General features: G+C 53.9%; 3 protein-coding genes across 13 annotated transcripts in view; 2 read left to right on the top strand and 1 right to left on the bottom strand.

The window, feature by feature from the left end:
• Window positions 1-1,185, top strand: part of MYO1H (myosin IH) — a 49,808-nt gene extending 48,623 nt beyond the window's left edge. For all 7 annotated transcript variants that reach the window (XM_035340115.1, XM_035340119.1, XM_035340113.1 and 4 more), the window contains one exon: window positions 376-1,185. In XM_035340115.1, coding sequence (XP_035196006.1) covers window positions 376-399 — 24 coding nt within the window. In that variant the 3' untranslated portion in view covers window positions 400-1,185. The remainder of the gene's footprint in view (window positions 1-375) is intronic.
• The window catches only part of UBE3B (ubiquitin protein ligase E3B), a 34,050-nt gene that overhangs the window by 3,265 nt on the left and 11,181 nt on the right, over window positions 1-19,604 (top strand). The window contains exons 1-13 of one of the 4 annotated variants that reach the window (XM_035340110.1): window positions 11,985-12,006; window positions 12,389-12,558; window positions 12,646-12,766; window positions 13,837-13,896; window positions 14,221-14,325; window positions 14,429-14,525; window positions 15,049-15,134; window positions 15,765-15,847; window positions 16,559-16,664; window positions 17,334-17,454; window positions 17,799-17,976; window positions 18,357-18,526; window positions 19,259-19,426. In XM_035340110.1, the coding sequence (XP_035196001.1) occupies window positions 12,398-12,558; window positions 12,646-12,766; window positions 13,837-13,896; window positions 14,221-14,325; window positions 14,429-14,525; window positions 15,049-15,134; window positions 15,765-15,847; window positions 16,559-16,664; window positions 17,334-17,454; window positions 17,799-17,976; window positions 18,357-18,526; window positions 19,259-19,426 (1,456 nt within the window). In that variant the 5' untranslated portion in view covers window positions 11,985-12,006; window positions 12,389-12,397. Of the gene's footprint in view, window positions 1-11,984; window positions 12,007-12,041; window positions 12,079-12,388; window positions 12,559-12,645; window positions 12,767-13,836; window positions 13,897-14,175; window positions 14,326-14,428; window positions 14,526-15,048; window positions 15,135-15,764; window positions 15,848-16,558; window positions 16,665-17,333; window positions 17,455-17,798; window positions 17,977-18,356; window positions 18,527-19,258; window positions 19,427-19,604 lie in introns of those variants that run through there. The other 3 variants (XM_035340111.1, XM_035340109.1, XM_035340112.1) reach the window with 3 other exon arrangements.
• KCTD10 (potassium channel tetramerization domain containing 10) lies at window positions 3,033-11,552 on the bottom strand. 2 transcript variants are annotated; one of them, XM_035340124.1, is made up of 8 exons: window positions 11,442-11,552; window positions 10,741-10,954; window positions 7,597-7,766; window positions 7,207-7,296; window positions 6,567-6,619; window positions 5,977-6,172; window positions 5,139-5,388; window positions 3,033-5,092 (listed from the first exon to the last, which is right to left on the bottom strand). In XM_035340124.1, the coding sequence occupies exons 1-7, from the start codon at window positions 11,442-11,444 to the stop codon at window positions 5,170-5,172; spliced, it is 945 nt and encodes a 314-aa protein (XP_035196015.1). In that variant the 5' UTR covers window positions 11,445-11,552; the 3' UTR covers window positions 3,033-5,092; window positions 5,139-5,169. The 2 variants fall into 2 exon arrangements, with proteins under 2 accessions (XP_035196015.1, XP_035196016.1); XM_035340125.1 differs by having other exon boundaries at window positions 7,207-7,293.

The raw sequence follows: 19,604 nt of genomic DNA, 5'->3' as shown, positions 1-19,604 counted from the left end.
GGGGAACTTTGCTTCTGTCCTTCCTCATGTTCAGGCCGAGGGGCCTGCTAAACCTGCCTCTGTCAGCCTGTGTCTGTGAGGCAGTAAAGAGAAGTGTGGCTGGAAGAAAAAGGGGTGATTTTTATTGTTTTTCTGATTGACCAGTGAGCTTTTGGCAGGTTTGGTACTTAGCTGACAGCTCCAAGGAAAAATTCCACCCTAAGCTGTAATACCCCAGGGGAAGTGGCTAGCTGTCTTTGCAGTCCTGATGGGAAGAGTTGTCTTCATATGCCAGTTGTTAAAAGGGGACATCGCAACCTCCTTCCCACAGCGAGGACACATCAAGGACATAATGTTTGTACTGAACTTACTGACTCCTTCCTGTTCTTGTCCTAGGTGTCAACCCAAGCAAAGTCTTGATGAGAAGCAGTTCCTGTTTCTGGTCCCTGTCATGGCTAGGAACGGGAAGGAGCCTGCAGGATGAGACCAGCACCCGCATCACCCCTGAAATCTTTGATGCCATAGGGCTGCTGTGCTTTGAGAGTTTGCTTGTGTCCGTTAGGCACCTTTTTATAGCTTAAAACTATTCAGTTTTATCAAAACTCCTTACCTTGCTGTAACATTCCAGGAAGCATCGACGCTTGTCCCCTGCTGTCACAGGGAGATGTTTAAACAAAAAGTTGCAACTCCACTTGTAAAATGTCAATCTCTGCACCACGTCTAGCCGAAGGGCGAGAGCTCTGACCAGTCAGGAAGGATTCAGATAGAACAGGAGCTTTCTCCAAGCTGTATTTAAGTCACTGTACTAATCACAAGAACAAGGTGAAATGGAGATGAATGAAGTTGTTTCTCCCGAGCAGCAGGCAGAGCTGTCTGAACGTAGCAATAAGGCTGGCACTCAACTTTCTGAGGTGATGCAGCATCAGGATATCTCAGTAAGCTGCTCTGTCTGCTCTGATGGGGGAGTAGGAGACTGTTCCTGTCCCTGCAGGCAGCTGTGCACAATGCAGTGAGCCTCTAGGAGTGGCAACGTGACAGATGAGCACAGTTCTTCCCTTTTAAGAGGGACGTGCTGCCTTGGTGTAACTCAGTTCAGAAGAAAAGAGTCTCCTGCTGGTTAAGAACCTTTGTATCTATCAGTGCTGAGGTTCTGCTCCCTCCTGAGAGGGGGGTAGGCAGCACTGTTCCCCCAAGGTGTGCATTGTGGCAGCTACAAGGGGAAGGGGCAGGGTATCGGAATTCCCTCTGCTCTCTCCTGCCTGGAAGCTGCAGTGGTGCTGCCAGGCTGGTTGTAGCGCTTTGCTGCCTCATGTTGAGGCAAACTTGCTTGGTCTAGGCTAAAACTGCAGCCTAAGGAGCCCTGACTTGCTGAGCTTGAATTCCGCAGTCAGAGCAAGATTAGGGGTGACTTGGCCCTGAGGTTACCAGGAGGTAAAACAAACAGCTGGGTGAGGAGGATGTGCAATATTTCTTACTGAAAGTTCTTTTGAGCTCTGTGAACCATGAGGGCAGCACGCTAGCCATTGAACTTCAAATGAGTAATAAAGCAACTCCCCTGTAAATATGAAATATTTTCTAATTTATTTTGTTATATTAAAAAAAAAGTATATATTGCAAACATCAACCATACACTGAAATCCATCGTAGGCTTTTTTGTGGGTAAGTACAAAATGGGAGGGAATGATTGTACAGAACACACAACACAACAACGCCATTAAGACTAAAAGGTTCCAACCCCTTGCACAAAGGTAAGAGCGGAGCTTGGAGGCTTCCAGGAGGGCTTGGACCAGGTGATGTCCTGCAGCAGGTGGAGCTCAGGGTGGGCTCCAGAACCTGGCTGCACAAATACAGGAGCAGCTGCTTTGGGGAGCTACAGCTATTGTGAGAGGTGGGAGCAATCGCGTTCTCAGCTAGCCTGGGGCTGGTGGTTAGTCCTGCCTGTCCTGTATACCCCTAACCGTGTCACCAGCTGCTGATCTGAAGTTTTTCTGCATTGCTCTAATGGACAAAAATCACTTCCAGGAGCACGGCTTCAGCCTGCTCTACTCTGTCAGTATCAGTGGGTGCTGGAGGGTAACGTGCGCGAATCCCAGGAGGCAGGGCTGCACTCCTGTTTGTGCCCTGCAGTACTCCATGAGCTCGTGAGCAGGGTGCCTGCCCTGCACCCTCACTTCCCCCAAAAGCTGTAGTGGCAAAACCGTTAAAAGCAAAGGGCTCAAAAGCTAGGAGCATTTGTGCAAGGGCATTAAGGGGCTGCGGGAGCTGGTTTTGTTCATTAAGTCTCAACAAAGCAAGGACAAGTGGCCTGTAAGTAAAAGCTGTTGTAACACAACAGCAATACATCGTTATTAACATCGTTATTACACAGCTGGGGCCCTTAGTTCAGACTGGAGTGTGTTAAGGCAGAGCCTGCCCATAATCCAAAACCAAAACTGAAACCTACTCAGACTCTCCTGGAGTGACTAAACCACTGCCTATAATAAACAGCCGTAAAAGATTCCAAAAAAATCATCCCCTATCTTTTAAGAACGTAGCTTGCAAAGCCTGAAAGAGGAAATCCCGAAGCCAGTTAGGGATCTATTTACAGAGCAGTTAATCACAGAGCTGTCATCTGTCAGGTGCTCAGCACTGCTGGCAACACGTCATCTCCTGGAGCCAAAGCTGCTCTTGCGCCCCAGGAAGGGAGCGGGTGGCGTTTGACCAGCCAGCACTGGCCAAAGCTCCTCTGCCCCGTGCTGAACCACCTGCTGGCCCCACAGCCAGCTGACCAGGAGGGTGAGGTGCCCCCACACATCCCGGAGTCAGTTCTGTAACATTAACAAAGAAGCAGGGGTTGCTGTGGGGCTAGCGCTGTTGTACAGGATGCAGCTGGTGTTTTCACCCCCCATGGCCTGCAAGAGCACAGCTGCTGAGACACGGGAGTTAGCTGACCGGCTAAAACAGGGCAGAGCACAGACCCCTGGAGGGCAGCAGGCCTGTTACAGACCTCAGACCCCCACAGACAGCCCCGTAATGCACCAGTGTCAAAGTACACGGTGCCAGAGAGCAACGCAGGGGACTCTACGTCCATGCTCCCCAGCTTATCGCATGAGGAAGGTAAGGGAGAGGCACCGGGGCCTCCCAGCGATCTGCACTATGGACTTGTACGAACCCAAAGCGTGCACTGGTGCCAACACACGCAGGTACGGCTTAAAACAGAAGCCCAGGGTAGGAAGGACATAGCTGGAGCTGCTCAACTACACCGATACAGGCACTGCTGAGCTCTTACTTGGTAGCTGAAGGAAGGTAAGAGGAGACAGGAACAACAATCACATCTGCCACAAACGGGGTCTGTAATTTAGAAAAGTCTTTGGTTACTAGAAAGACAACTTCAGCCTAACCGTGAAAGCTTTTAGTCTTACATGATGCTCCAGAAGCGAACCACCACAAAACAAGAGGCTTTAGACGTGGCAGGTAGATCCCAGACAGCTTCCCTGCAATTTGAGATAAGAGCAGCAGCGTAACGTAGCTGGTGATGCCGACCGCACCTTTGGTTTTTGACGCGTTAGGATGCTGTCATCAGCCCTGAGCAGGAGCAGGACTCCTTGGAACACGACATTTACAGAAGCAAATACCCACCTCACTGCACGGCACGGAGCTGCTGCTCTGTGAGACAGCTGGCTGTCGAGGCCAGCATTAGATATTCCAGGTGAAAAGTCAAAAATGATGGAATAAACTGAAGTACTGTGGTGCCTGCCAGGCTGCCATCCTGCCTGGAAGTTTAAGACTCGCTGCTGCTGGGTTCTCTCCCTGCCAAGACCTGCTGCGTTGACCGTTACAGCCGTAGCTCTCCTCACTACCCTTCAGCATCCACTCCGATTGAATTACACACGATCTACCGCTATAATTGATACTTGACTCCACACGAGGCAACACGAGACTAGGAGGTAGATAAAACACTCATTTATAACAGAGGACTACTCTCGGGAAGCGAGACGATACAGCCTTCTCTACACGTTTCAGCTCCGCCCTTTCACACACAGCTGCCATTTCTGCAAAGAGACTTGGAAATACGCTCAGGATAACGGCAAACGAGGATCGGCCACCTCTGGGCCGCCGTCTTTTCCTCCCCGTGGTACTCACTGCCCTCGCTCAGTGCGAGACAACGCTCCTCTATCAGTCACGGAACCCAACTACGGCTGCTGGCCTCCAGCCTACGTGAGGCGGGCACGGAGGGGTTGAACCCGCGATGAAATCTAACCTGTGGTGAAAGCAGGACAGAAAGCACGGCTTGCTGATCTGTAATTTGATGGAAGTAGGCTCCCCAGCGCAGGTGTGGAGTCAGGCAGAAGTTCTAAGCTCCAACTGGAAGCAACACCCCCACGGAAAAGCTGTCCAGTACAACTAGCTCCTGACCCTCCGGCCGGAGGGATTTCAACCTCCCTCCCCAGCACTGCACCGACAGAGCAGGGCTGGGGCTCCACAGTTCCGCGCTGGAGCAGCTCCACCAAACCGCTGGAGGAGAGGGCCCTGAGCACGGCGGGGAGCCACAGGCAGCCCCCCGGGCCCAGCACGAGAAGCTCCCCCGGCCCAGCACCGCGCGGGGCTTCCTCTGCCCCAGGCACTGCCGAGGCCAAGCCAGCACGCGGTGCTCAGCACGCGGTGCTTGTGGGGCCGGCACTGCGGCACTCCCGAGCTACCAACCCTATCGCCGGCAGCCCTGGAGGAGAGGGAGCTCTGCAGCAGCTCCGGTGCTCGGATCGCCGCGTTGCTCCCACACCGCGATGCCCGGGAGGAGACAGGGCCAGGGAGTGCCTGGGAGGAAGACAGGCGGCTGACTGACCTTTTGGTGCTGTTGGGTTTGTCTGTCGGTTTGTTTTAAAGTGCAGGATAATTACAAAAGCCAAAGGAAGCCAGCCTTCTTCCTCACTAAGCACAAAATAGCAAAGACGAGAGTGCTGAAAATTCAGGGCATTTCTCCCGATGCTCAACGGGGCCTTACATACCTACCGCACGCCCAGGGACCTTACTTATTCCTGTCCTAGAACTACTGCATTTAAATACCCCAAATAACCTAGTTTGTTACAAAACGGAATTTACAGACTTGGTTGAAGAGGAGAGGAGCTGCCCGGTCCTCTGCGGCGGACAATCGATCAGGGGAAGGGCAGTGCCTCCCAGACGGCCCCGCGCAGCCCGCGGCCGTCGGGCAGCTCACTGGTGCAGGTGGGCTCTGTCATCCGGACGCTTAATATGAATTCTTCGCACGCGCTCGATGCGCTCCCGCTCCTCATCTTCTTCTAAGTGGTGGGAGCGCCCAGCTGCCCCTCCTGTGGCTTCCAGGAGCGCGTTGTCAGGTCCTCTCCCGTCCTGGGACTCGTACAGCAGGATGTTCAGCGTCTCCTCGTAAATGCGGGCTTCTGGGAACTCCACCTGCCCGCCGGGAGAGAAGGTCACTGTCAGCTAGTGCCAGTCGCTGCAGGCACCAAGTTACCTCATTTCCTTCCTCCTGATAGCTCAGTTTTTAAAAACCTTAATTGTACACTAGCTGTAGAAATCCTTTCTAGCACAAACGTTTCTGTTATTTGCTTTCAGTCACTGAGACCCAGCAAGTATTATTTTCAGATCTGTCCCACTCACAGGGCAGATTCAGTCAAACTTCTCCTGGGAGAAGTAGAAAGGAAGAGGGCAGGGATGCCGCTGCTCACCAGGCACTGTCCTTACACAGGACCGGCCACCAAATTTGGGTAAGTGCACGGGTTTGTCTGAAAACAAGAGCTGGACTGAACCCGCACCACGGAACGTCCCAGCTGCCCTGTGTGGAGTGCTGCGCCCCAGCAGCCCACGCCCCAACAACCCCCAGGATGAGCTCCTCTGTGCTGCCCTCACACTGAATGGGAACGTGTTGTTCTATTGAGATGCTAGACAATGAAAAGAGCATTCAGAAAGCAACAGATGTCAGGATGCCAGCCCGAGAGCAGCTGGGCCCGGTGCCGGAAGCATTCAGGGGTCCCCTCGTACCTTTGTCTGCTTCTTCTCAGTAGCGTAAACGATGGAAGTGCAACAGACTTCAGCGATCTTCCGTCCCTGGCCGTAGAAGGACCAGCAGCAGATCTCGTCTCCAATCACGTCTTTTATAAACAGCACCCTGCCGTTAAACCTCAGGGAGAGCTTATCGAACAGCTCGATGTTCTTCAGCATGTTGTCGTCAGAGTTGCTGTGAGAGACAAAGGCGGCAGCAGTTGGATACGGACAGAAGGAAAGGGGGACACGGTCCCAGCCCTCACGACTTCACCACTTGCTGAGAGCACCACACCACGGGAGGCTTCCTGTGTTTGACTAACGTGTGTAGCCCGTGGGGAGCGCAGGCCAGCAGCTGGCCAGGAGCCTCCACGGCTGCACCTAAGTCTTAGGGGAGCGCCTGCCACAGCAGTAGCGCGTGCTGAGCCTTCTGCTGGTGGCAGGAGGCTTCCTTCCGACCCAGGTTTGAAATTAACCGGGGAAAAAACTGAGCACGTGCCAGCACCAATCTGTCACTGAGTGAAGTAAAAACCAAACGCGTATCGTGGAATTCAGCCTACAAACAACTTCCAAGAGCTGAAGTCACTTACCTGGTGTAGGAATATTTGTTGTTGCTCCTGTTGTATAGCAACTTCACCGCTGGCTGTAAAGGGAAACAAAACTGATCAGTTCCAGGACACGCGGTACGCGCTGGAGTCTGAGCTCAGCCCCAGACCACACAGCAGAGGAGCTGCAACATGAAACGATGCCATCAGGCCCACGCCCAGTGGGATTTCGTTGTTGCCACAGACGGGTCGTGCACCGGCTGGCAAGGGGCCTGCAATCCTCAGAGATCTCTTCTGTGACTAAACCCTAACTCGCTCCCATCCGCACCCTCTGCCCACCACAGCCAGCAGGACAGGAGCAGGAGGATCCACTTTAAAGAACGCCTCTGTTGTTATTTAGCAGGGAACAAACCAGCAGAGGATCTGCAAGCCCCCGTCACCACTCTGCTTCTGCTGCAGCCTGTGCAGAACAACACCTCTTTTATCAGCTTCAGTGGAGAAGGACACAGCCAGGCCCACCCCGAGCAACATTTGTCTTTTAATTTAGAAGAAATATTTTGTCTGCTGTGGGTTTCCAGCGCTCTGCAGCTCGAGGGTTGAAGAATATTTGTTAAACACTTGGTCAAGATCCCAAGCAAGCCCCGGGGCAGCAGGCCAGCACCCTCCCAGGCGCAGCCTCTCGTACCTTATTAGAGGTGGCTATCAGCTTTTGCTCTTCCTTGGACGACGTGATGACCGGTACCTTGCAGAACGGTTCGTACGCGTCTTTGTTCTGCTGGAACAAGAAGCAAACGGACGCTGAGCGCACACAGACCTCAAGGCACACTCCTGTTAACCGGGAAGTTCCCACAGAGTCTGTTCTGCTGGAGAACTCCGGCTCAGCGCGCAGCCTGCCGCCACACGGCGCCCAGCCCGCTTCTGGCCCACGCTCTGAACCAAGCTGGCGCTCCAGCTGCGGGGCAGCTTCCCTCTGGGACCAACCGAGCGGATTGTTTGAGCTCTGTGCTGCTCGGGAGTTGTAGAAACCGAGCGGTTTGCATGTATTTAAACGGCAGGAGCCAGCTCTGTGACCTACCTGCAAGGCTGCCTGGCACTCGTCCACCAGCCCCTGCACCAGGTAGTACTTCGCCTCGGCCAGCAGCTCCTCTATCTCTCGGCGGCTCTCAGGGAGCGGCACGGCCCCATCGCGCAGGTAGTTCAGGATCGTCCCAAAATGCTTCCCGCAGCGGTCGATCAGGATCCAGCCTAGGTGAGGGGAAGAGCACAGTCCAGCAGAGGGAAACGTGGCACAACACCTCGGCCCTGGCCCCGGAGCGCTGCACCCAGCAGGCTCCTGCCAAGGGGAACCGGCTCCAGCCCCCTGCTCAAAGCTCACTTGCTTCCCACAGCTCCCCAGTTGTTGTTACAGAGGAATGAATTCCTCGTGCTCTCAGCGCAGCCAGCTCTGCTCTGCCTCTGCTCGCAGAGCCCCTGACTATTTTCTCGCCTTCCAAGGGCCCTGCTCCACGCACGCGGGGCTTTCTTCCTTCAGCCAGGCCGGGCCATCTGTAGGTTCCTGAGCCAGGACCACCGTGAGCCACCACCTCCAGCAGACGCGCAAGAGGTCAGAAAGAAAAAGGCAGCGCAGACCTGGGATGTGTCCCTGCCGACACGGCTCCGGGCTCCGCGTTCCCCAGGTGAATGGTTTGGCAGAACGAGGTGGTTACCAGTGTGGGGTCCCGAACTGCTGAGCTGAAATATGTGAGCGGGACGGCCCCGACGGCCCCTGCCCAGCAGCTCCGCCATGCGATGGGAAGGGGCCGAGTGGCACCATGCAGCCACAACAATCCACTCTCCGGGGCCGAGCTGCCGGCAGGAAGCTCTGCGCCTCACCTCTCGCTGCCCGCCTGCTGCCTGAAGCAGGCTGGACCCCGCGAAGCGTTTCGCAACGCCGAGACACGAAGGAGTTTCCATAAACGAGCGGGTGGACACTCGCGGGCTGCAGCTCAGGAATGCAGCGAGGAAAGGCTCGTGGGGAAGGAGTCATATTTTGGACAAATAAGGGAAGGTTAAAGCAGACCCCGCGCCTTCTGCGTGAACGGGATTGCTGGTAAAAGCCCAGCGTTCGGGTAAGCCTGGCAGGGAAACACATCCCTCTCGTGCTGCTATGGGGAGAGCCCAGCCAGCCTCCTGCAGTTTACTACAGGCTTCCCATCTCCCTCCCCGCCCTGCTGACTACAAAAACGCAACGCGTGCTCCCAGCTGTAACTGTGCAGGCTGTAGTAACAGAATAAAAAGCTGGAGGCAGGAGAACTGGAGGCAGAAATCAAAGAAGAGGCCGATCCAGGCTGACCAACACAACACGCCTCCCCAGCCCGGGCAGGGAACAGCCCGTTTGTCAGCGCCGAGGCAGAAATCTGCCGCAACTTTCTGCGTACAGATGGCAAGAGCAAAGCAGAATTGCTCCCTGGCAGGCGGGCTGGGGGATGAGAACGCATTTCGAGCAGCATTGCAAACCACAAGCGGCTGCTAAAGCAGCTTTGAAGAAGTCCTCGTGTTTTAACCCAACGGCCGAGGCTGCAGCCAAACGAAGATGAGTCACAGGAAGACGACCCCGGAGCCGCGGGGTGAGGGCTGCGCAGAGCCCAAGTAGCGGGGCTCAGCTGGAGCCTCTTAAAGCCATTTCTAACCACGGGGTTACGGAAACGTGCTGGGATGCAGTTCCTGGGGCAGGAACACGGCAGCCCCGAGCTGGGCTACAGATCATGAACCATTTCTAAGCTAAGCTGCAATCATCTGCCAGCCCCCAGCAGGGAACTCCCCTTTCCTCCCCCAGCGCAGGCAGCAGCATGTTGGGATCGCGGAGCTCTGAGGAGCTCAGGAGATGGGGCTGGGGTCTGAGGAACGCCTCCGCTCACAGAGGAGGGCACGCAGTACGCGACGCCCCACAGAGCACGCCCGGACTTTGCTCCTTTCCAGTTTCTCCCCAAGCCCGGCTTCTCTTCCTGAGAACCACTTTGTTTTCTGCCAGACGCTGGGTGTGACCAATCGGGAGCATTTTGAGGAATTTCGGGGAGTTTCCTCCCACAGCTCTAACGCTACTGTCCCCGTTCCCAGCGCCGTGCCCGGCAGCAGGAGACGAAGCGGGAGCTGCTGCAGCGGGAGCTGCCGCGGTGACACCGCACGGGAAGCCTCGGGGTCCTATTAGAGCACCAGCTGGCTGCACGCAACGGTCCCACGCAGACACAGCGGGATCCACGGCCAAACCAGCCTGGGATTCTACATCTCAAGAGGGATTTTTCAGCAGATTAAAGCCCAGACAGCATCAGTGCTAGCAGTAACACTGCCTGCCGCTCTCTGGGAGGCAGAACGTGCCCTCTGAGAGCTGCCAGCTCCGCGCCTCGCCCTGGAGCCCACCCACCACAGCTCCAGCCTTGACGCCACGCGGCTGAGCGCTCGCAGCAGGCAGGGCCGCAGCAGAACGAGGCAGCTTTTCACCTCCCCCAGCTTCAATACCAGCATCCCAGCTCAAACGGGGATATTGGGACGATTAGCTCGGTGGGTTTTGGGGGCGGGTTTGGTGTGTTTTGTTTTTTTTCTAAGCTATTTTTTTCCTCCAAATCCACTTCCTCCTGCCTCAGGACAGCTTATCGCCAGAGCCCTGCTAATCCACCGCGTGTCCCGCGTGACCCCTGAGCACAGGCCGCTCTCCAGCACCAAAGCTAAGCCCCCCTCCCCCAGCCAAACAAGGCGCTTTTGGTGCTTTCCGCAAGTTCAAGCAAAAATTCCAGGTAACGACTGAGTGGTGAGAAAGGTGTTTTAAACCCGCGGGGTCAGCGAGGTGGGAGCCGCTGCTGAAGACAAGGTGTCCGGGCGCACAAACGCAGCTCCAGGCACAACGCCAGCACACAAGCAGAAAGCCGTGCTCTGAATTAAACTGCGACGCCCCCACAACGTGGGAACGCTGATCCCAAACCGCGCCAGCAGCCACCACACCAACACCTCTCAGCCACGCCGTTAATTCAGACACGTCTGGGTTCGGTATCTGCACTTCAGATAAGGAAACAACGCCTTTCCTCGGCTGTGCACGACAAATTTTAACACTAATAAAATGTAGGGATCTCCAGGCCTGCGATGAGATGTTTCTCTCTCCCCTCTAAGCTTTGTTCCGGCCCGTTTTACCCCGCTTCCACCGGGAGGCACGGAGCCGCCGTCAGGGCTGCCAGGATCCCCCCCCTACCTTCGCTGTCGGTCAGGACTTCCATTCGGCCGCTGAACATGGCTTTGAGCATCGTGTCCTGCTTGGTCAGCGTCTGCATGGTGGTGTAGTAGAGGGCGCCGCCGATGTTCAGCTTGACGTACTTGGAGCTGGGGCTGGCGCCCTTGAAGGAGGTGGTGCGGGTGGCGGCCGCCGGCACCGCTGAGCTCACCACGCTTTCTCCCGACATCTCTTCCTGGGGACAAGGAGGCAGCGGCGGTCAGACCCGCTTCCACCGCACGGCGCCGCGTCCTGCGTGGGGCTGACGGAAAGCAGCCGAGGCGGCGCAGCGACCGGCCAGGAAAGGGCTGAGCGAGCAGCACCGGGGCCAGGACCTCCCACAGAAGCCGCGCTCGTTCCTCTCGCACCTTTTAAACCCCAAATTCGTACCTCGCGGGTAACCTGCCCCACAGCCGGCCAACCCCCGGTGCACGGAGCCGCCCCCGGGGGCTGACAGGCCGCATGCCTCGAGCCCCCTCGGCCCCTTCCCTCAGCCCCTTCCCTGCCCCCCCCCTCGGCCCCTCGCCCCCCCCCACCGCACCGATTGAGGCCTCGCTGGGCCCGGCCCCGCCGCCATCCCGGAGGCCCGGCCGCGGTAAGCGGGGCCTTCCCAGCCGCCCCGGCCCTGCCCCGAGCCCCCCCGCCCCGGTCCCGGTGCCGGTCCCGTCCCCCCCTCCCCTCACCATGAAGGGCGCGGCGCTGCCCCGCGGCCCAGGAGCGCCGGGGCGAGGGAACTTCCGGCCCTGCCGCCGCTTCCGGCGCGGTGCCTCCCCGAAACCCTTCCGGTGCTGCCCCCAAACCCCTCCGCCGCTTCTCGCCGCTCCTCGCCACCCCGCCTCACGGCCCGTCCCCAGCGGGCACCGGCGGGGCGCGGAGCCGGGTGCGGAGCCGCTTGGTCCCGCTGCGGTCGCACCGCGGCGCGGCGAGGCGGCGGGGAGCGAGAGGGTAAGCGGAACGGCAGCGGGGCGGAACGGCAGCGGCAGCGCGATGTTGGCGGCCGGCCCCCGCGGCGCCGCACGGGGCGCCCGGCTCGGGCTCGGTACCGGCGGGAGGGGGGGGGGGCGGCCCGGGGAGCCCCGGGGACCCCCTCAGGGCCCCCCAGAGCCCCTCAGAGCCCCGGGCCCGGCCTGCGAGTCCTGGCAGCGAGCGGCTGCGGCCGGGGGCGCTCCCGGGGACCTCTCGGTGCCCGTCGGTGCCCGTGGGTTCCCGTGGGCTCGGTCCCTGCCGTTTTCCCGTTCCTGTCTGCGGGTGATTTTATTACACCGGGCCCGGAGCTGGAGCGCCGGGCCTGCACTCCAACTGCGGAGGCTGTACGGCGAGGTATTGCCGGTTACTCGGTCGTTCCGTGTTTAATTCCGTTGCCCTGCATTAGGCACCGACGCCGATACCGTCTACTCCCCGCAGCCCCGGGGGCCGTAACCGGGCTCTGGCCGCTCTGTGCTGTGAGCCCTGCGGCGCTGCCGCCCTGCTGAGGCGCTGGGAGCGAGCACGGAGCCCTGTCCTGAGCCCTCTCTGTGCGTCCCTGCTTGGTCCCCAGCGCTGGCTGCAGCGACTGCCTCTTTCCTTAGGCTTGCTTCCTGTTCCTTTCCTCACGTTTGCTTCTTGTTTCTTTCTGTCCTTACATTTACAGGCTGGGAAAATGTTCAGCGCCAGCCAGTCCTCCAAAGCGCAGTTCCTCGACAAGGCGCGCCAGGCCCGGGAGGAGCGCAGGGAGCTGAAGGAGCGGGAGCGTGCCGCCGTCCAGATCCAGGCCCTGGTCAGGAGGTTTCTCTGCCGCTGCCGGCTGCAGAGGGAGATCAGGTGTGTGGCAGTCTGCCCTCCGCGCTTTGCTCACAACCAGAGCGTGCTTGGGTTTAACCCCCAGTGTTGGCGTTCCCCCTTTCCTAGGAGAGAAGTGGAGGATTTCTTTGGGGCAAATGAATCCGCCTCGAGCAAAAGGAGCGCGCTTTCTGTCTTCAGAATTGCTCGGAAGCTGCTGTTTGTGTTTAACCACAAAGAGGACAAAGAGGTGAGGCTTCTGCTCCAGCCTTCTTTTCTTCCCTCAGTGACATACGTTAACTCTGTTTGCATAGTTTCCCAGCGTTCCTGCAGGCTCTTGCAATATCTCTTGGCTTCAGAAACGTGATCTCTGCCTCCTGGTCCTTCTCGGAGAGCTCTTACTGGGGAATTGAAATAGAAGAACCCCTGAATTTTTCAGGAGTGGTTCCGTACTCAGGGCAAAGTTTAACAGCTGTTTTTCCTGGTGACGGTGCCAGCAGCGGTAATTGAGCTGTGCCTCATGATTCTGTCAGGCCAGCTCCCCAGGCAGGTACATTGTGGCAGCCCACAAAGGTCTGTCCCGGCGTGGTGCAGCGTGCGGGCTGTTTGTACTGCAGCTGCTGTTCTGACCTTGCCCTGAATTTGTGGCTTCAGGGTAGAGCCCTGTGCTGCAGTGGCCTTGTCCATGAAACGATGATTTTTTTTTTCCCTAGAGAGCTGTGAGGGCTAATTGAAAGGAAAATAATTGAAAAAACAGAAGGGCTGTGTTTAAATTGCAGCAGCAGTGGGGGCTGTTTACATTTCTGTCCCAATAAACTCCTGCTGACAGGGGGACAAGGACTGCAAATGCATTTGTCTGGATTTACAGCATGAAAACCAAACGTGAATACCACAGACAGATTTTTAGGTGCCCGGTATCCGTTTGAAGTTGTGCGTTATGGTAACGAGGTGTGCTGCTGAAATCTGTCTCCTCTGCTCCCTCCTTCCCCTTCAGCAGCACGGCAGCCCCCTGGGAGCCAGGGACCGGCCTCTGCTTCTTGGCGCTCTGTTTCTGGGCACCCCCCTCAGGTTGGATACCGACCTGGGAAGGCTGAGGAATTCCTCCTATTTACGAGCAGCGTGGCCAAGGAGAGAGCTCTGGCAGGGCACGTAGATGAGCTCTCGGGGAAGGAGCCAGCAGCACTGCCCGCGGGGAACGTGGCTGGAACGTGTCCATACGTAGAGACCTTGCTCCCTCTGCTGAGCTGTTCCTCCTGCTTTTCCAGAATAGCCCCTGCTGCAGTTAGAACTAACATCGCTTTTGTTACTTTGTTTTTGCAGAGATTCGAAAAGCTGTGCCGTTGCATTCTGAATAGCATGGATGTTGAGAACGAGCCCAAGGTCAGCAGCACCTTGTTCTGTTTTGTTTCTGTATGGGTGGGGATTTAGGTTGGCGACGTGGGAATTATTTAGCTTTCAAACTCCCCCGAACATGGCTGAGATTCCACCGTGACTGTTTGGAGAGGTTCCTCGCTATCCCTCCAGCATTTTCAGTGTCCTTCCGTGGTGGGTGGTGTGCTCTGACCAAGGGATCTCTGGGAAGAGCTGACTTGGCTCCGCTGCTGGGTTCAGTGGGCGCTGAGGGGGGTTTGTTCCAGGGTTTCCTGGTGATGTATTTAGCCCAAACACCGATCGCTGCTCCCGTTTGTATCCTGCCTGCCTCAGGTGTGGTACGTGTCCCTGGCGCTCTCCAAAGACCTCACGCTCTTATGGATCAAACAGATCAAGGACATTCTGTGGTTCTGCTGTGAATTTCTCAAGCAGCTTAAGGTAAAAAACATTTTCTTTGTGTTTTTGTCTGCCTGCATCTAACAGTTCTGCAGTTGGGCACAGAGGTGATTAGATTTATTAATGCTGGTGCTTCTCGTTGCAGCCTGACATCTTACAGGACTCCAGGCTGGTCAATTTGCACCTCACGATGCTCGTCACCTTCACAGACACTTCCACCTGGAAAATCCTCCGGGGAAAAGGTGGGTGTATCCCCTTCAGTGTCTTAAGGCGCTGAGCTGGGACTTGCTTTTCCAATCTCCTGAATGCTGTTTCTGCACCTGCCTTCTCCCCATGCTTACCACAAAGATTTGCTATGCCTGTGCTTGCACGAAGCATGGAATTGGCAGTAAGGATTCCTTTGAGATGAAGGAGGCCACTTCCCTTAGAACAGCAACAGCTGTTGTAAGGTTTTTATAGTTCTCCGGAGTCTCACTCACCAGAATTGTTCAGAGGATAAAGGGATGCACATTTAGCTCTGTGTTTGTGGAGGAAATACAGAGAAAAAGTAAACAGTATAGTGAGGAAATGCGGCCCTTACAGCTTAAATGTTCCATTTTACCAAGGCTTGATGTGACATGCTGCTAAAATGGTTCTTTTGCATGTGAGGGCAAGGAATTTGTGCAAGAAGGGCTTGTGAACTGACGCATCAATTGATAGCTTGTAAGAGAATAAGCAGTGCAACTGTGGTGCTGGTTTAGTAACGTCACTGTTTTAACCTGGAAGGTGAAACCCTGCGGCCTGCCATGAACCACATCTGTGCTAACATCATGGGACACCTCAACCAGAAGGGATTTTATTCTGTGCTGCAGGTCAGTCTCGGGCGGCTACAATTGTCTTCAATTTATTCCAAACAAGCCCCAGCCTCGTGCTGCAGTCCGTGCTCTGAGGAAGCTTTTGTGATCTCTGGGTGGGGAGCACTGGTGATTGGTGTGGGCGTACTTTTCCTAAGAGCAGTAGAGCGGAGTCTTCCTACTGAGCCCAAATACATTGTCTGCCTTTTGTCTCTGCCGCCAAATCTAAATGCTTCTTCGTTGTCTTGTAACAAGAGCAAGGACTTGTGAATGTTTTTCCTAACTTTGCTGCTGACTTACTGTACGGCTTTGGTTTGTGTGGGGAAAGGAACCAATGTCATTTTACTTAATCCTTTAAATTAGAATAATGCTACCAAGCCCCTGTGAGCCTTGCCCGTTAATTTTTAAAGGCCTGGGAATCTTCTGAGTACAGTTCCTAGAGAAATAAGAACTACAGGCTGCCTGACTTGAATGCAGTTTCTCTGTATGCCATTATTAACCTGAACCTTCTGTTTCTGCCAGATATCTAGTAGTTCTTTTTCTTTTTTTTTGGTGTTCTTTCTCTGCTCTGAAAATGAACACAGCATCTTTCACAGTTATAATCTCCTTTCTGAGTGCTGCAGGTTTTTTTTGTTTGTTTTATTCCAGATTTTGCTAACTAATGGCTTGGCAAGATCCAGACCATCCTTGTCCAAAGGCTCTTTAACTGCCATCTTCTCCCTCGCGTTGCGGTAAGGCAGCCAGAGCTGCTTGAGGTGATGTGCAGCCAAAGGCTTTCTTGTGCTGTTGCAGACCTCTCTCTGCCAGTCTCTTTGTGCCTTTGAGAGTTTCTCCCTGATAAAAGAGCTGCTGTAGGCAAATAGTTCACTTTCCTGTCATTGTTTTTTCAGGTCAGAATGCTATTAAGTTAGTAATAAGTGCAAGCATAAGTCTAGACTTGGGAGTGCAGTTCCAGGTCAGAATACGGGATCTGTTCGCTGTTCTGCTGAACCCTCAGAAGGGACCGGAGCTCTCTGGATAAGTACAGTTGTGCCCCTTCACGAGGAACTGCTGTTGCACATTCATCTGTTACTGTGGAGAGCTCTTGAAAGTCTCCTGACTTCTGCCTAAGGAAAACATTATTTAATTACTATCCTCGTGGCAGTGGGGAGAGGGGGAACTTAGGAGGTGAACTGCTTAACATTTATAGCTCTCTGGGTTGCGGGGATGAGCTGTGTAAAAGTACGTTATGCTGTGAGCTGTTTGACTTACTCTATTCCCTTGAGTCACGACCAATTTTGTGAACTTGCTGTGATAACAGAAGTGTGAGTGAGTGTTCTTTTCCAGTCGCGCTTCTTGATGAGGATAGAATCAGAAGCCAGTCCTGAACGGCTCGGTTAGAAAGACTGCTTCTTACTTTGCTAGGTCAGGTACCTTGCACTGAAGTATTTTTCTCTCTGTAGCCCTGTGGTTGCTGCACAATTTTCAGACAATCTGTTGAGGTCGTTTCTGATCCATATCATGTCTGTGCCTGCTATAATGACTCATCTCGCTACTCTGACACCTGAGGTAAGTGGGTGAGGTAACAGTACCAAAAATCCACTGAGTATCACACAGGGCCACTTGTTATTCCATTTTATCGGCTCTTAGAACAGAACACTGGCATTTCTTTTCCAATTTCAAGCTCTGTTGAGGACGTACTTGATCCCTCCACATGCTCAGGGCTTCTAATATACCACGGGAGTTATTAACACCAGTGAGGTGATGGACTGCACTGTCCTCAAATAAATAAATAAAGCAAAGATAAAGGAATATGTGACACACAGCTTGAATTTTTGCTCGTACTTATTCTCCCATTTCTGTAATTGTAGGCAGACAAAATAGAAATCAGTCTGTTGCATGGCAGAGGATCTCTGATGGGAACTAGCAGGCTGTCCTCTAATTAATTAAATGTGTCTGCTCCTCTGCGTAGCTTGGTGCAGACAGCAATTGTTGCGCAAAACGGGCATCCTTTGCTCTTGCAGACCAAAGTCTGTCTATAACTAGAAGGTGGCCTGTTCAGCTGCAAAGTTTTTCACTTCTTAGACCAGCTTTGAGTCGAGGATTTTCTCCCTTCAACAGTTTTAACTTTCTGATTTATCTGGAAAGGCAAGTCAATCCAGATTGCTGATAGCAGACCAGTTCTGGTTGTTCTGTGGTGCTTCTCAGCCTCACCTGCAGTTAAATTCTGTATTTCAGCGTCTGGCAGTGATAGAATCTCATGAGCTTTTCCGCAAGTTCATCCTGTTTTTAAGTCGTGAAGCGCAGTGCCGAGATGTCTGCGTGTGCTTGGAAGGAAGCCACACTCTTTGCTTGTTGGGTAAGCACCTGTAAGACGTCCTTCTCCTGTGCTTGGAAGAGCGTCTTGACTCACATCTTCATTCTCCATGGGTCAGACCTGCCTCCAATTCACCGAATTTTACCCTTATTTAGATAGTTACCGATGAGAAGGCTGCAAGAGAATGCCGAAGTGATGCACCACCTTAGTGGCTGATGTGATGGAAATGGCTTCCTCTCGGGTAGCCTCTAATAGCAGTTTTTTTATCAGTAATCCTTTTGTGTACTTGAATTTGTTGCAAGCTCCTTTTGTCTCTTTTGTCTGTAACCACTGTCCTGCAGCATCTGTGCCTTTTTTAAGTTTTGCTGTACTGGTTGTTCTGCCAGGTAATCTTGTGTTCTTGGGCTCCTTGAATGATAAAGTTCTTGAGGAGGAGACAGCTCATTTTGTGGGTGTGCTCATCCACATGCTCTCCTACTGCCAGAAGTACGTTTCCCAAAAGAAATCCAATCTCACCCACTGGCATCCTGTTCTGGGCTGGTTTTCACAGACCGTGGATTATGGGTAAGTGAAGACGACTTTATGCTGATGGATGGTTTAAGCCTCTGTTCATTTGTAAGCTGCAAATTGTTTTATGATTTGAGACGGACAGGGTGGCCCTATTCAGAGTAACTTCTCAGCTATTTCAGGTTATATCTGCACAATTCAAATTGTCTCTTTCATACACAAATGATTACACGAGGAAATTCAATTAGTATAGTTAGATTGGTAACAGTGGCCATGCTGGCACGCTTGGTGTAGGACCTGTGGATTGTTTTTTCCTTTGAGGACCATCTGCAGGGTGGGTTCATACTCCATTTTGGTCGTGAGCTAAGTGTATCAGAGGATCGCTGGTGTTTTATACCAGCCTGCCTTTTAACATCTCTCTCTGACTTGTCTTTCAGACTGAATGAGTCCATGCCTCTGCTGACAAAGCAACTGCAGCATCTCTGGGGAGTCCATATGATTCGCATCCTCTTCAGTGATGTGCTCAGCAAGAAATTGCTAGAGAATCAGGAAATCGCTCAGCTGCCAGCACAGCCAGCTTCCCCTCAGAACAGCCTCCCTATGAAGAGTCAGTTTTGGAGGGCTGCTTTTGTGTCTACATGCTGGGGGGAGAGGGGTTGCGTGCATGTGTGTGTTTCAGTCTCACAGGAGCTGGCCTTTTCCACTTAAGCTAAAAGCTTTGAGTAATTACTTGCAGCAGCTGCTGCTGCTTAGGTGGGGATATGATCTAAGTTATTTGTAATTCCAGCTCACAATGCCTCTGTGACCTGGGGCAAGTCTTGTACTTTGGTGCTGTGAAAATATGTGCTTATTTTAGCAGTTTTCTTCTTTATTGTTGCTCAAGTAGCTAAAGTGCTTACTGCACAGCTTGGTGCTTTCCGAGGCGAGATGGGGAGGCCAGCTTCCCACGTGAAAAGCGAGGTGAAGCTGGCTTCTGGGCCTGTGAAGCACGGGGACTCTGCAGAAGCAGATTTAGAACAAGACAGGATGTTTCGAATAAGACAGGTAGCTATTTTCCAGCTGCTGTCCATAGCACTAGATCCTGTGGCTCATTAGTTACTGTGGTTCTGGTAAGGTTTTAAGCTCCAGAGTAATGTCCCCAGCAAAACATTCTTCTGTGTTGCTGGCAGCTATACAGTGCTCTGTGAGAAAAACCTACCGAAACCTGCTGTCCGTGCTGTGACCCAGTTTGCTGAAATCCTCTTCACCACAAGGTTGCCAAGTGGCTGAGGATAAGAAATGGTCTGGAATAGCGCTTCTGTCTCCTGAGCTGACGGTTCATGTGCTTCTCTGTCACCAGATCTTTTCAAGAGAGCTTTCCAGAAGTCTGCGTCCGTCCGCAACATTCTCAAGCCTGTTGGGGGCAAGCGAGTGGACTCGGCAGAAGTGCAGAAGGTGTGCAGTATCTGCGTCCTGTACCAGACCACCCTCACAACCCTAACGCAGATCCGCCTGCAGATACTCACAGGTGAGGGCACATCTGTGCTTTTCAAATTGCTCAATAGTGGAGAAAAAATAGATTTTTCTTATTAAATTCTGTTGACTTGTTGGTAGTTTTATTACTGACCACAGTTTATTGACTGGTGGGGTGGAAGGCTTGTTCCATCCTGCATCATACACCTGATCAATATCATTCATCACTGCTT

Source organism: Oxyura jamaicensis, chromosome 15 (assembly GCF_011077185.1).
Source record: "Oxyura jamaicensis isolate SHBP4307 breed ruddy duck chromosome 15, BPBGC_Ojam_1.0, whole genome shotgun sequence".
NCBI classification, from domain to species: domain Eukaryota; kingdom Metazoa; phylum Chordata; class Aves; order Anseriformes; family Anatidae; genus Oxyura; species Oxyura jamaicensis.
This window is presented reverse-complemented; position numbering and strand designations above follow the sequence as displayed.

Bases quoted from the DNA above. Each gene is read 5' to 3' on its own strand.
- KCTD10 (XM_035340124.1), bottom strand. The intron at 7,767-10,740 runs GTAGGGGGGGGA...CCCCTCACCTAG, and splicing joins AGTCCTGACCGACAGCGAAG to GCTGGATCCTGATCGACCGC. The intron at 6,620-7,206 runs GTACGAGAGGCT...TTCCCTTTACAG, and splicing joins TGATAGCCACCTCTAATAAG to CCAGCGGTGAAGTTGCTATA.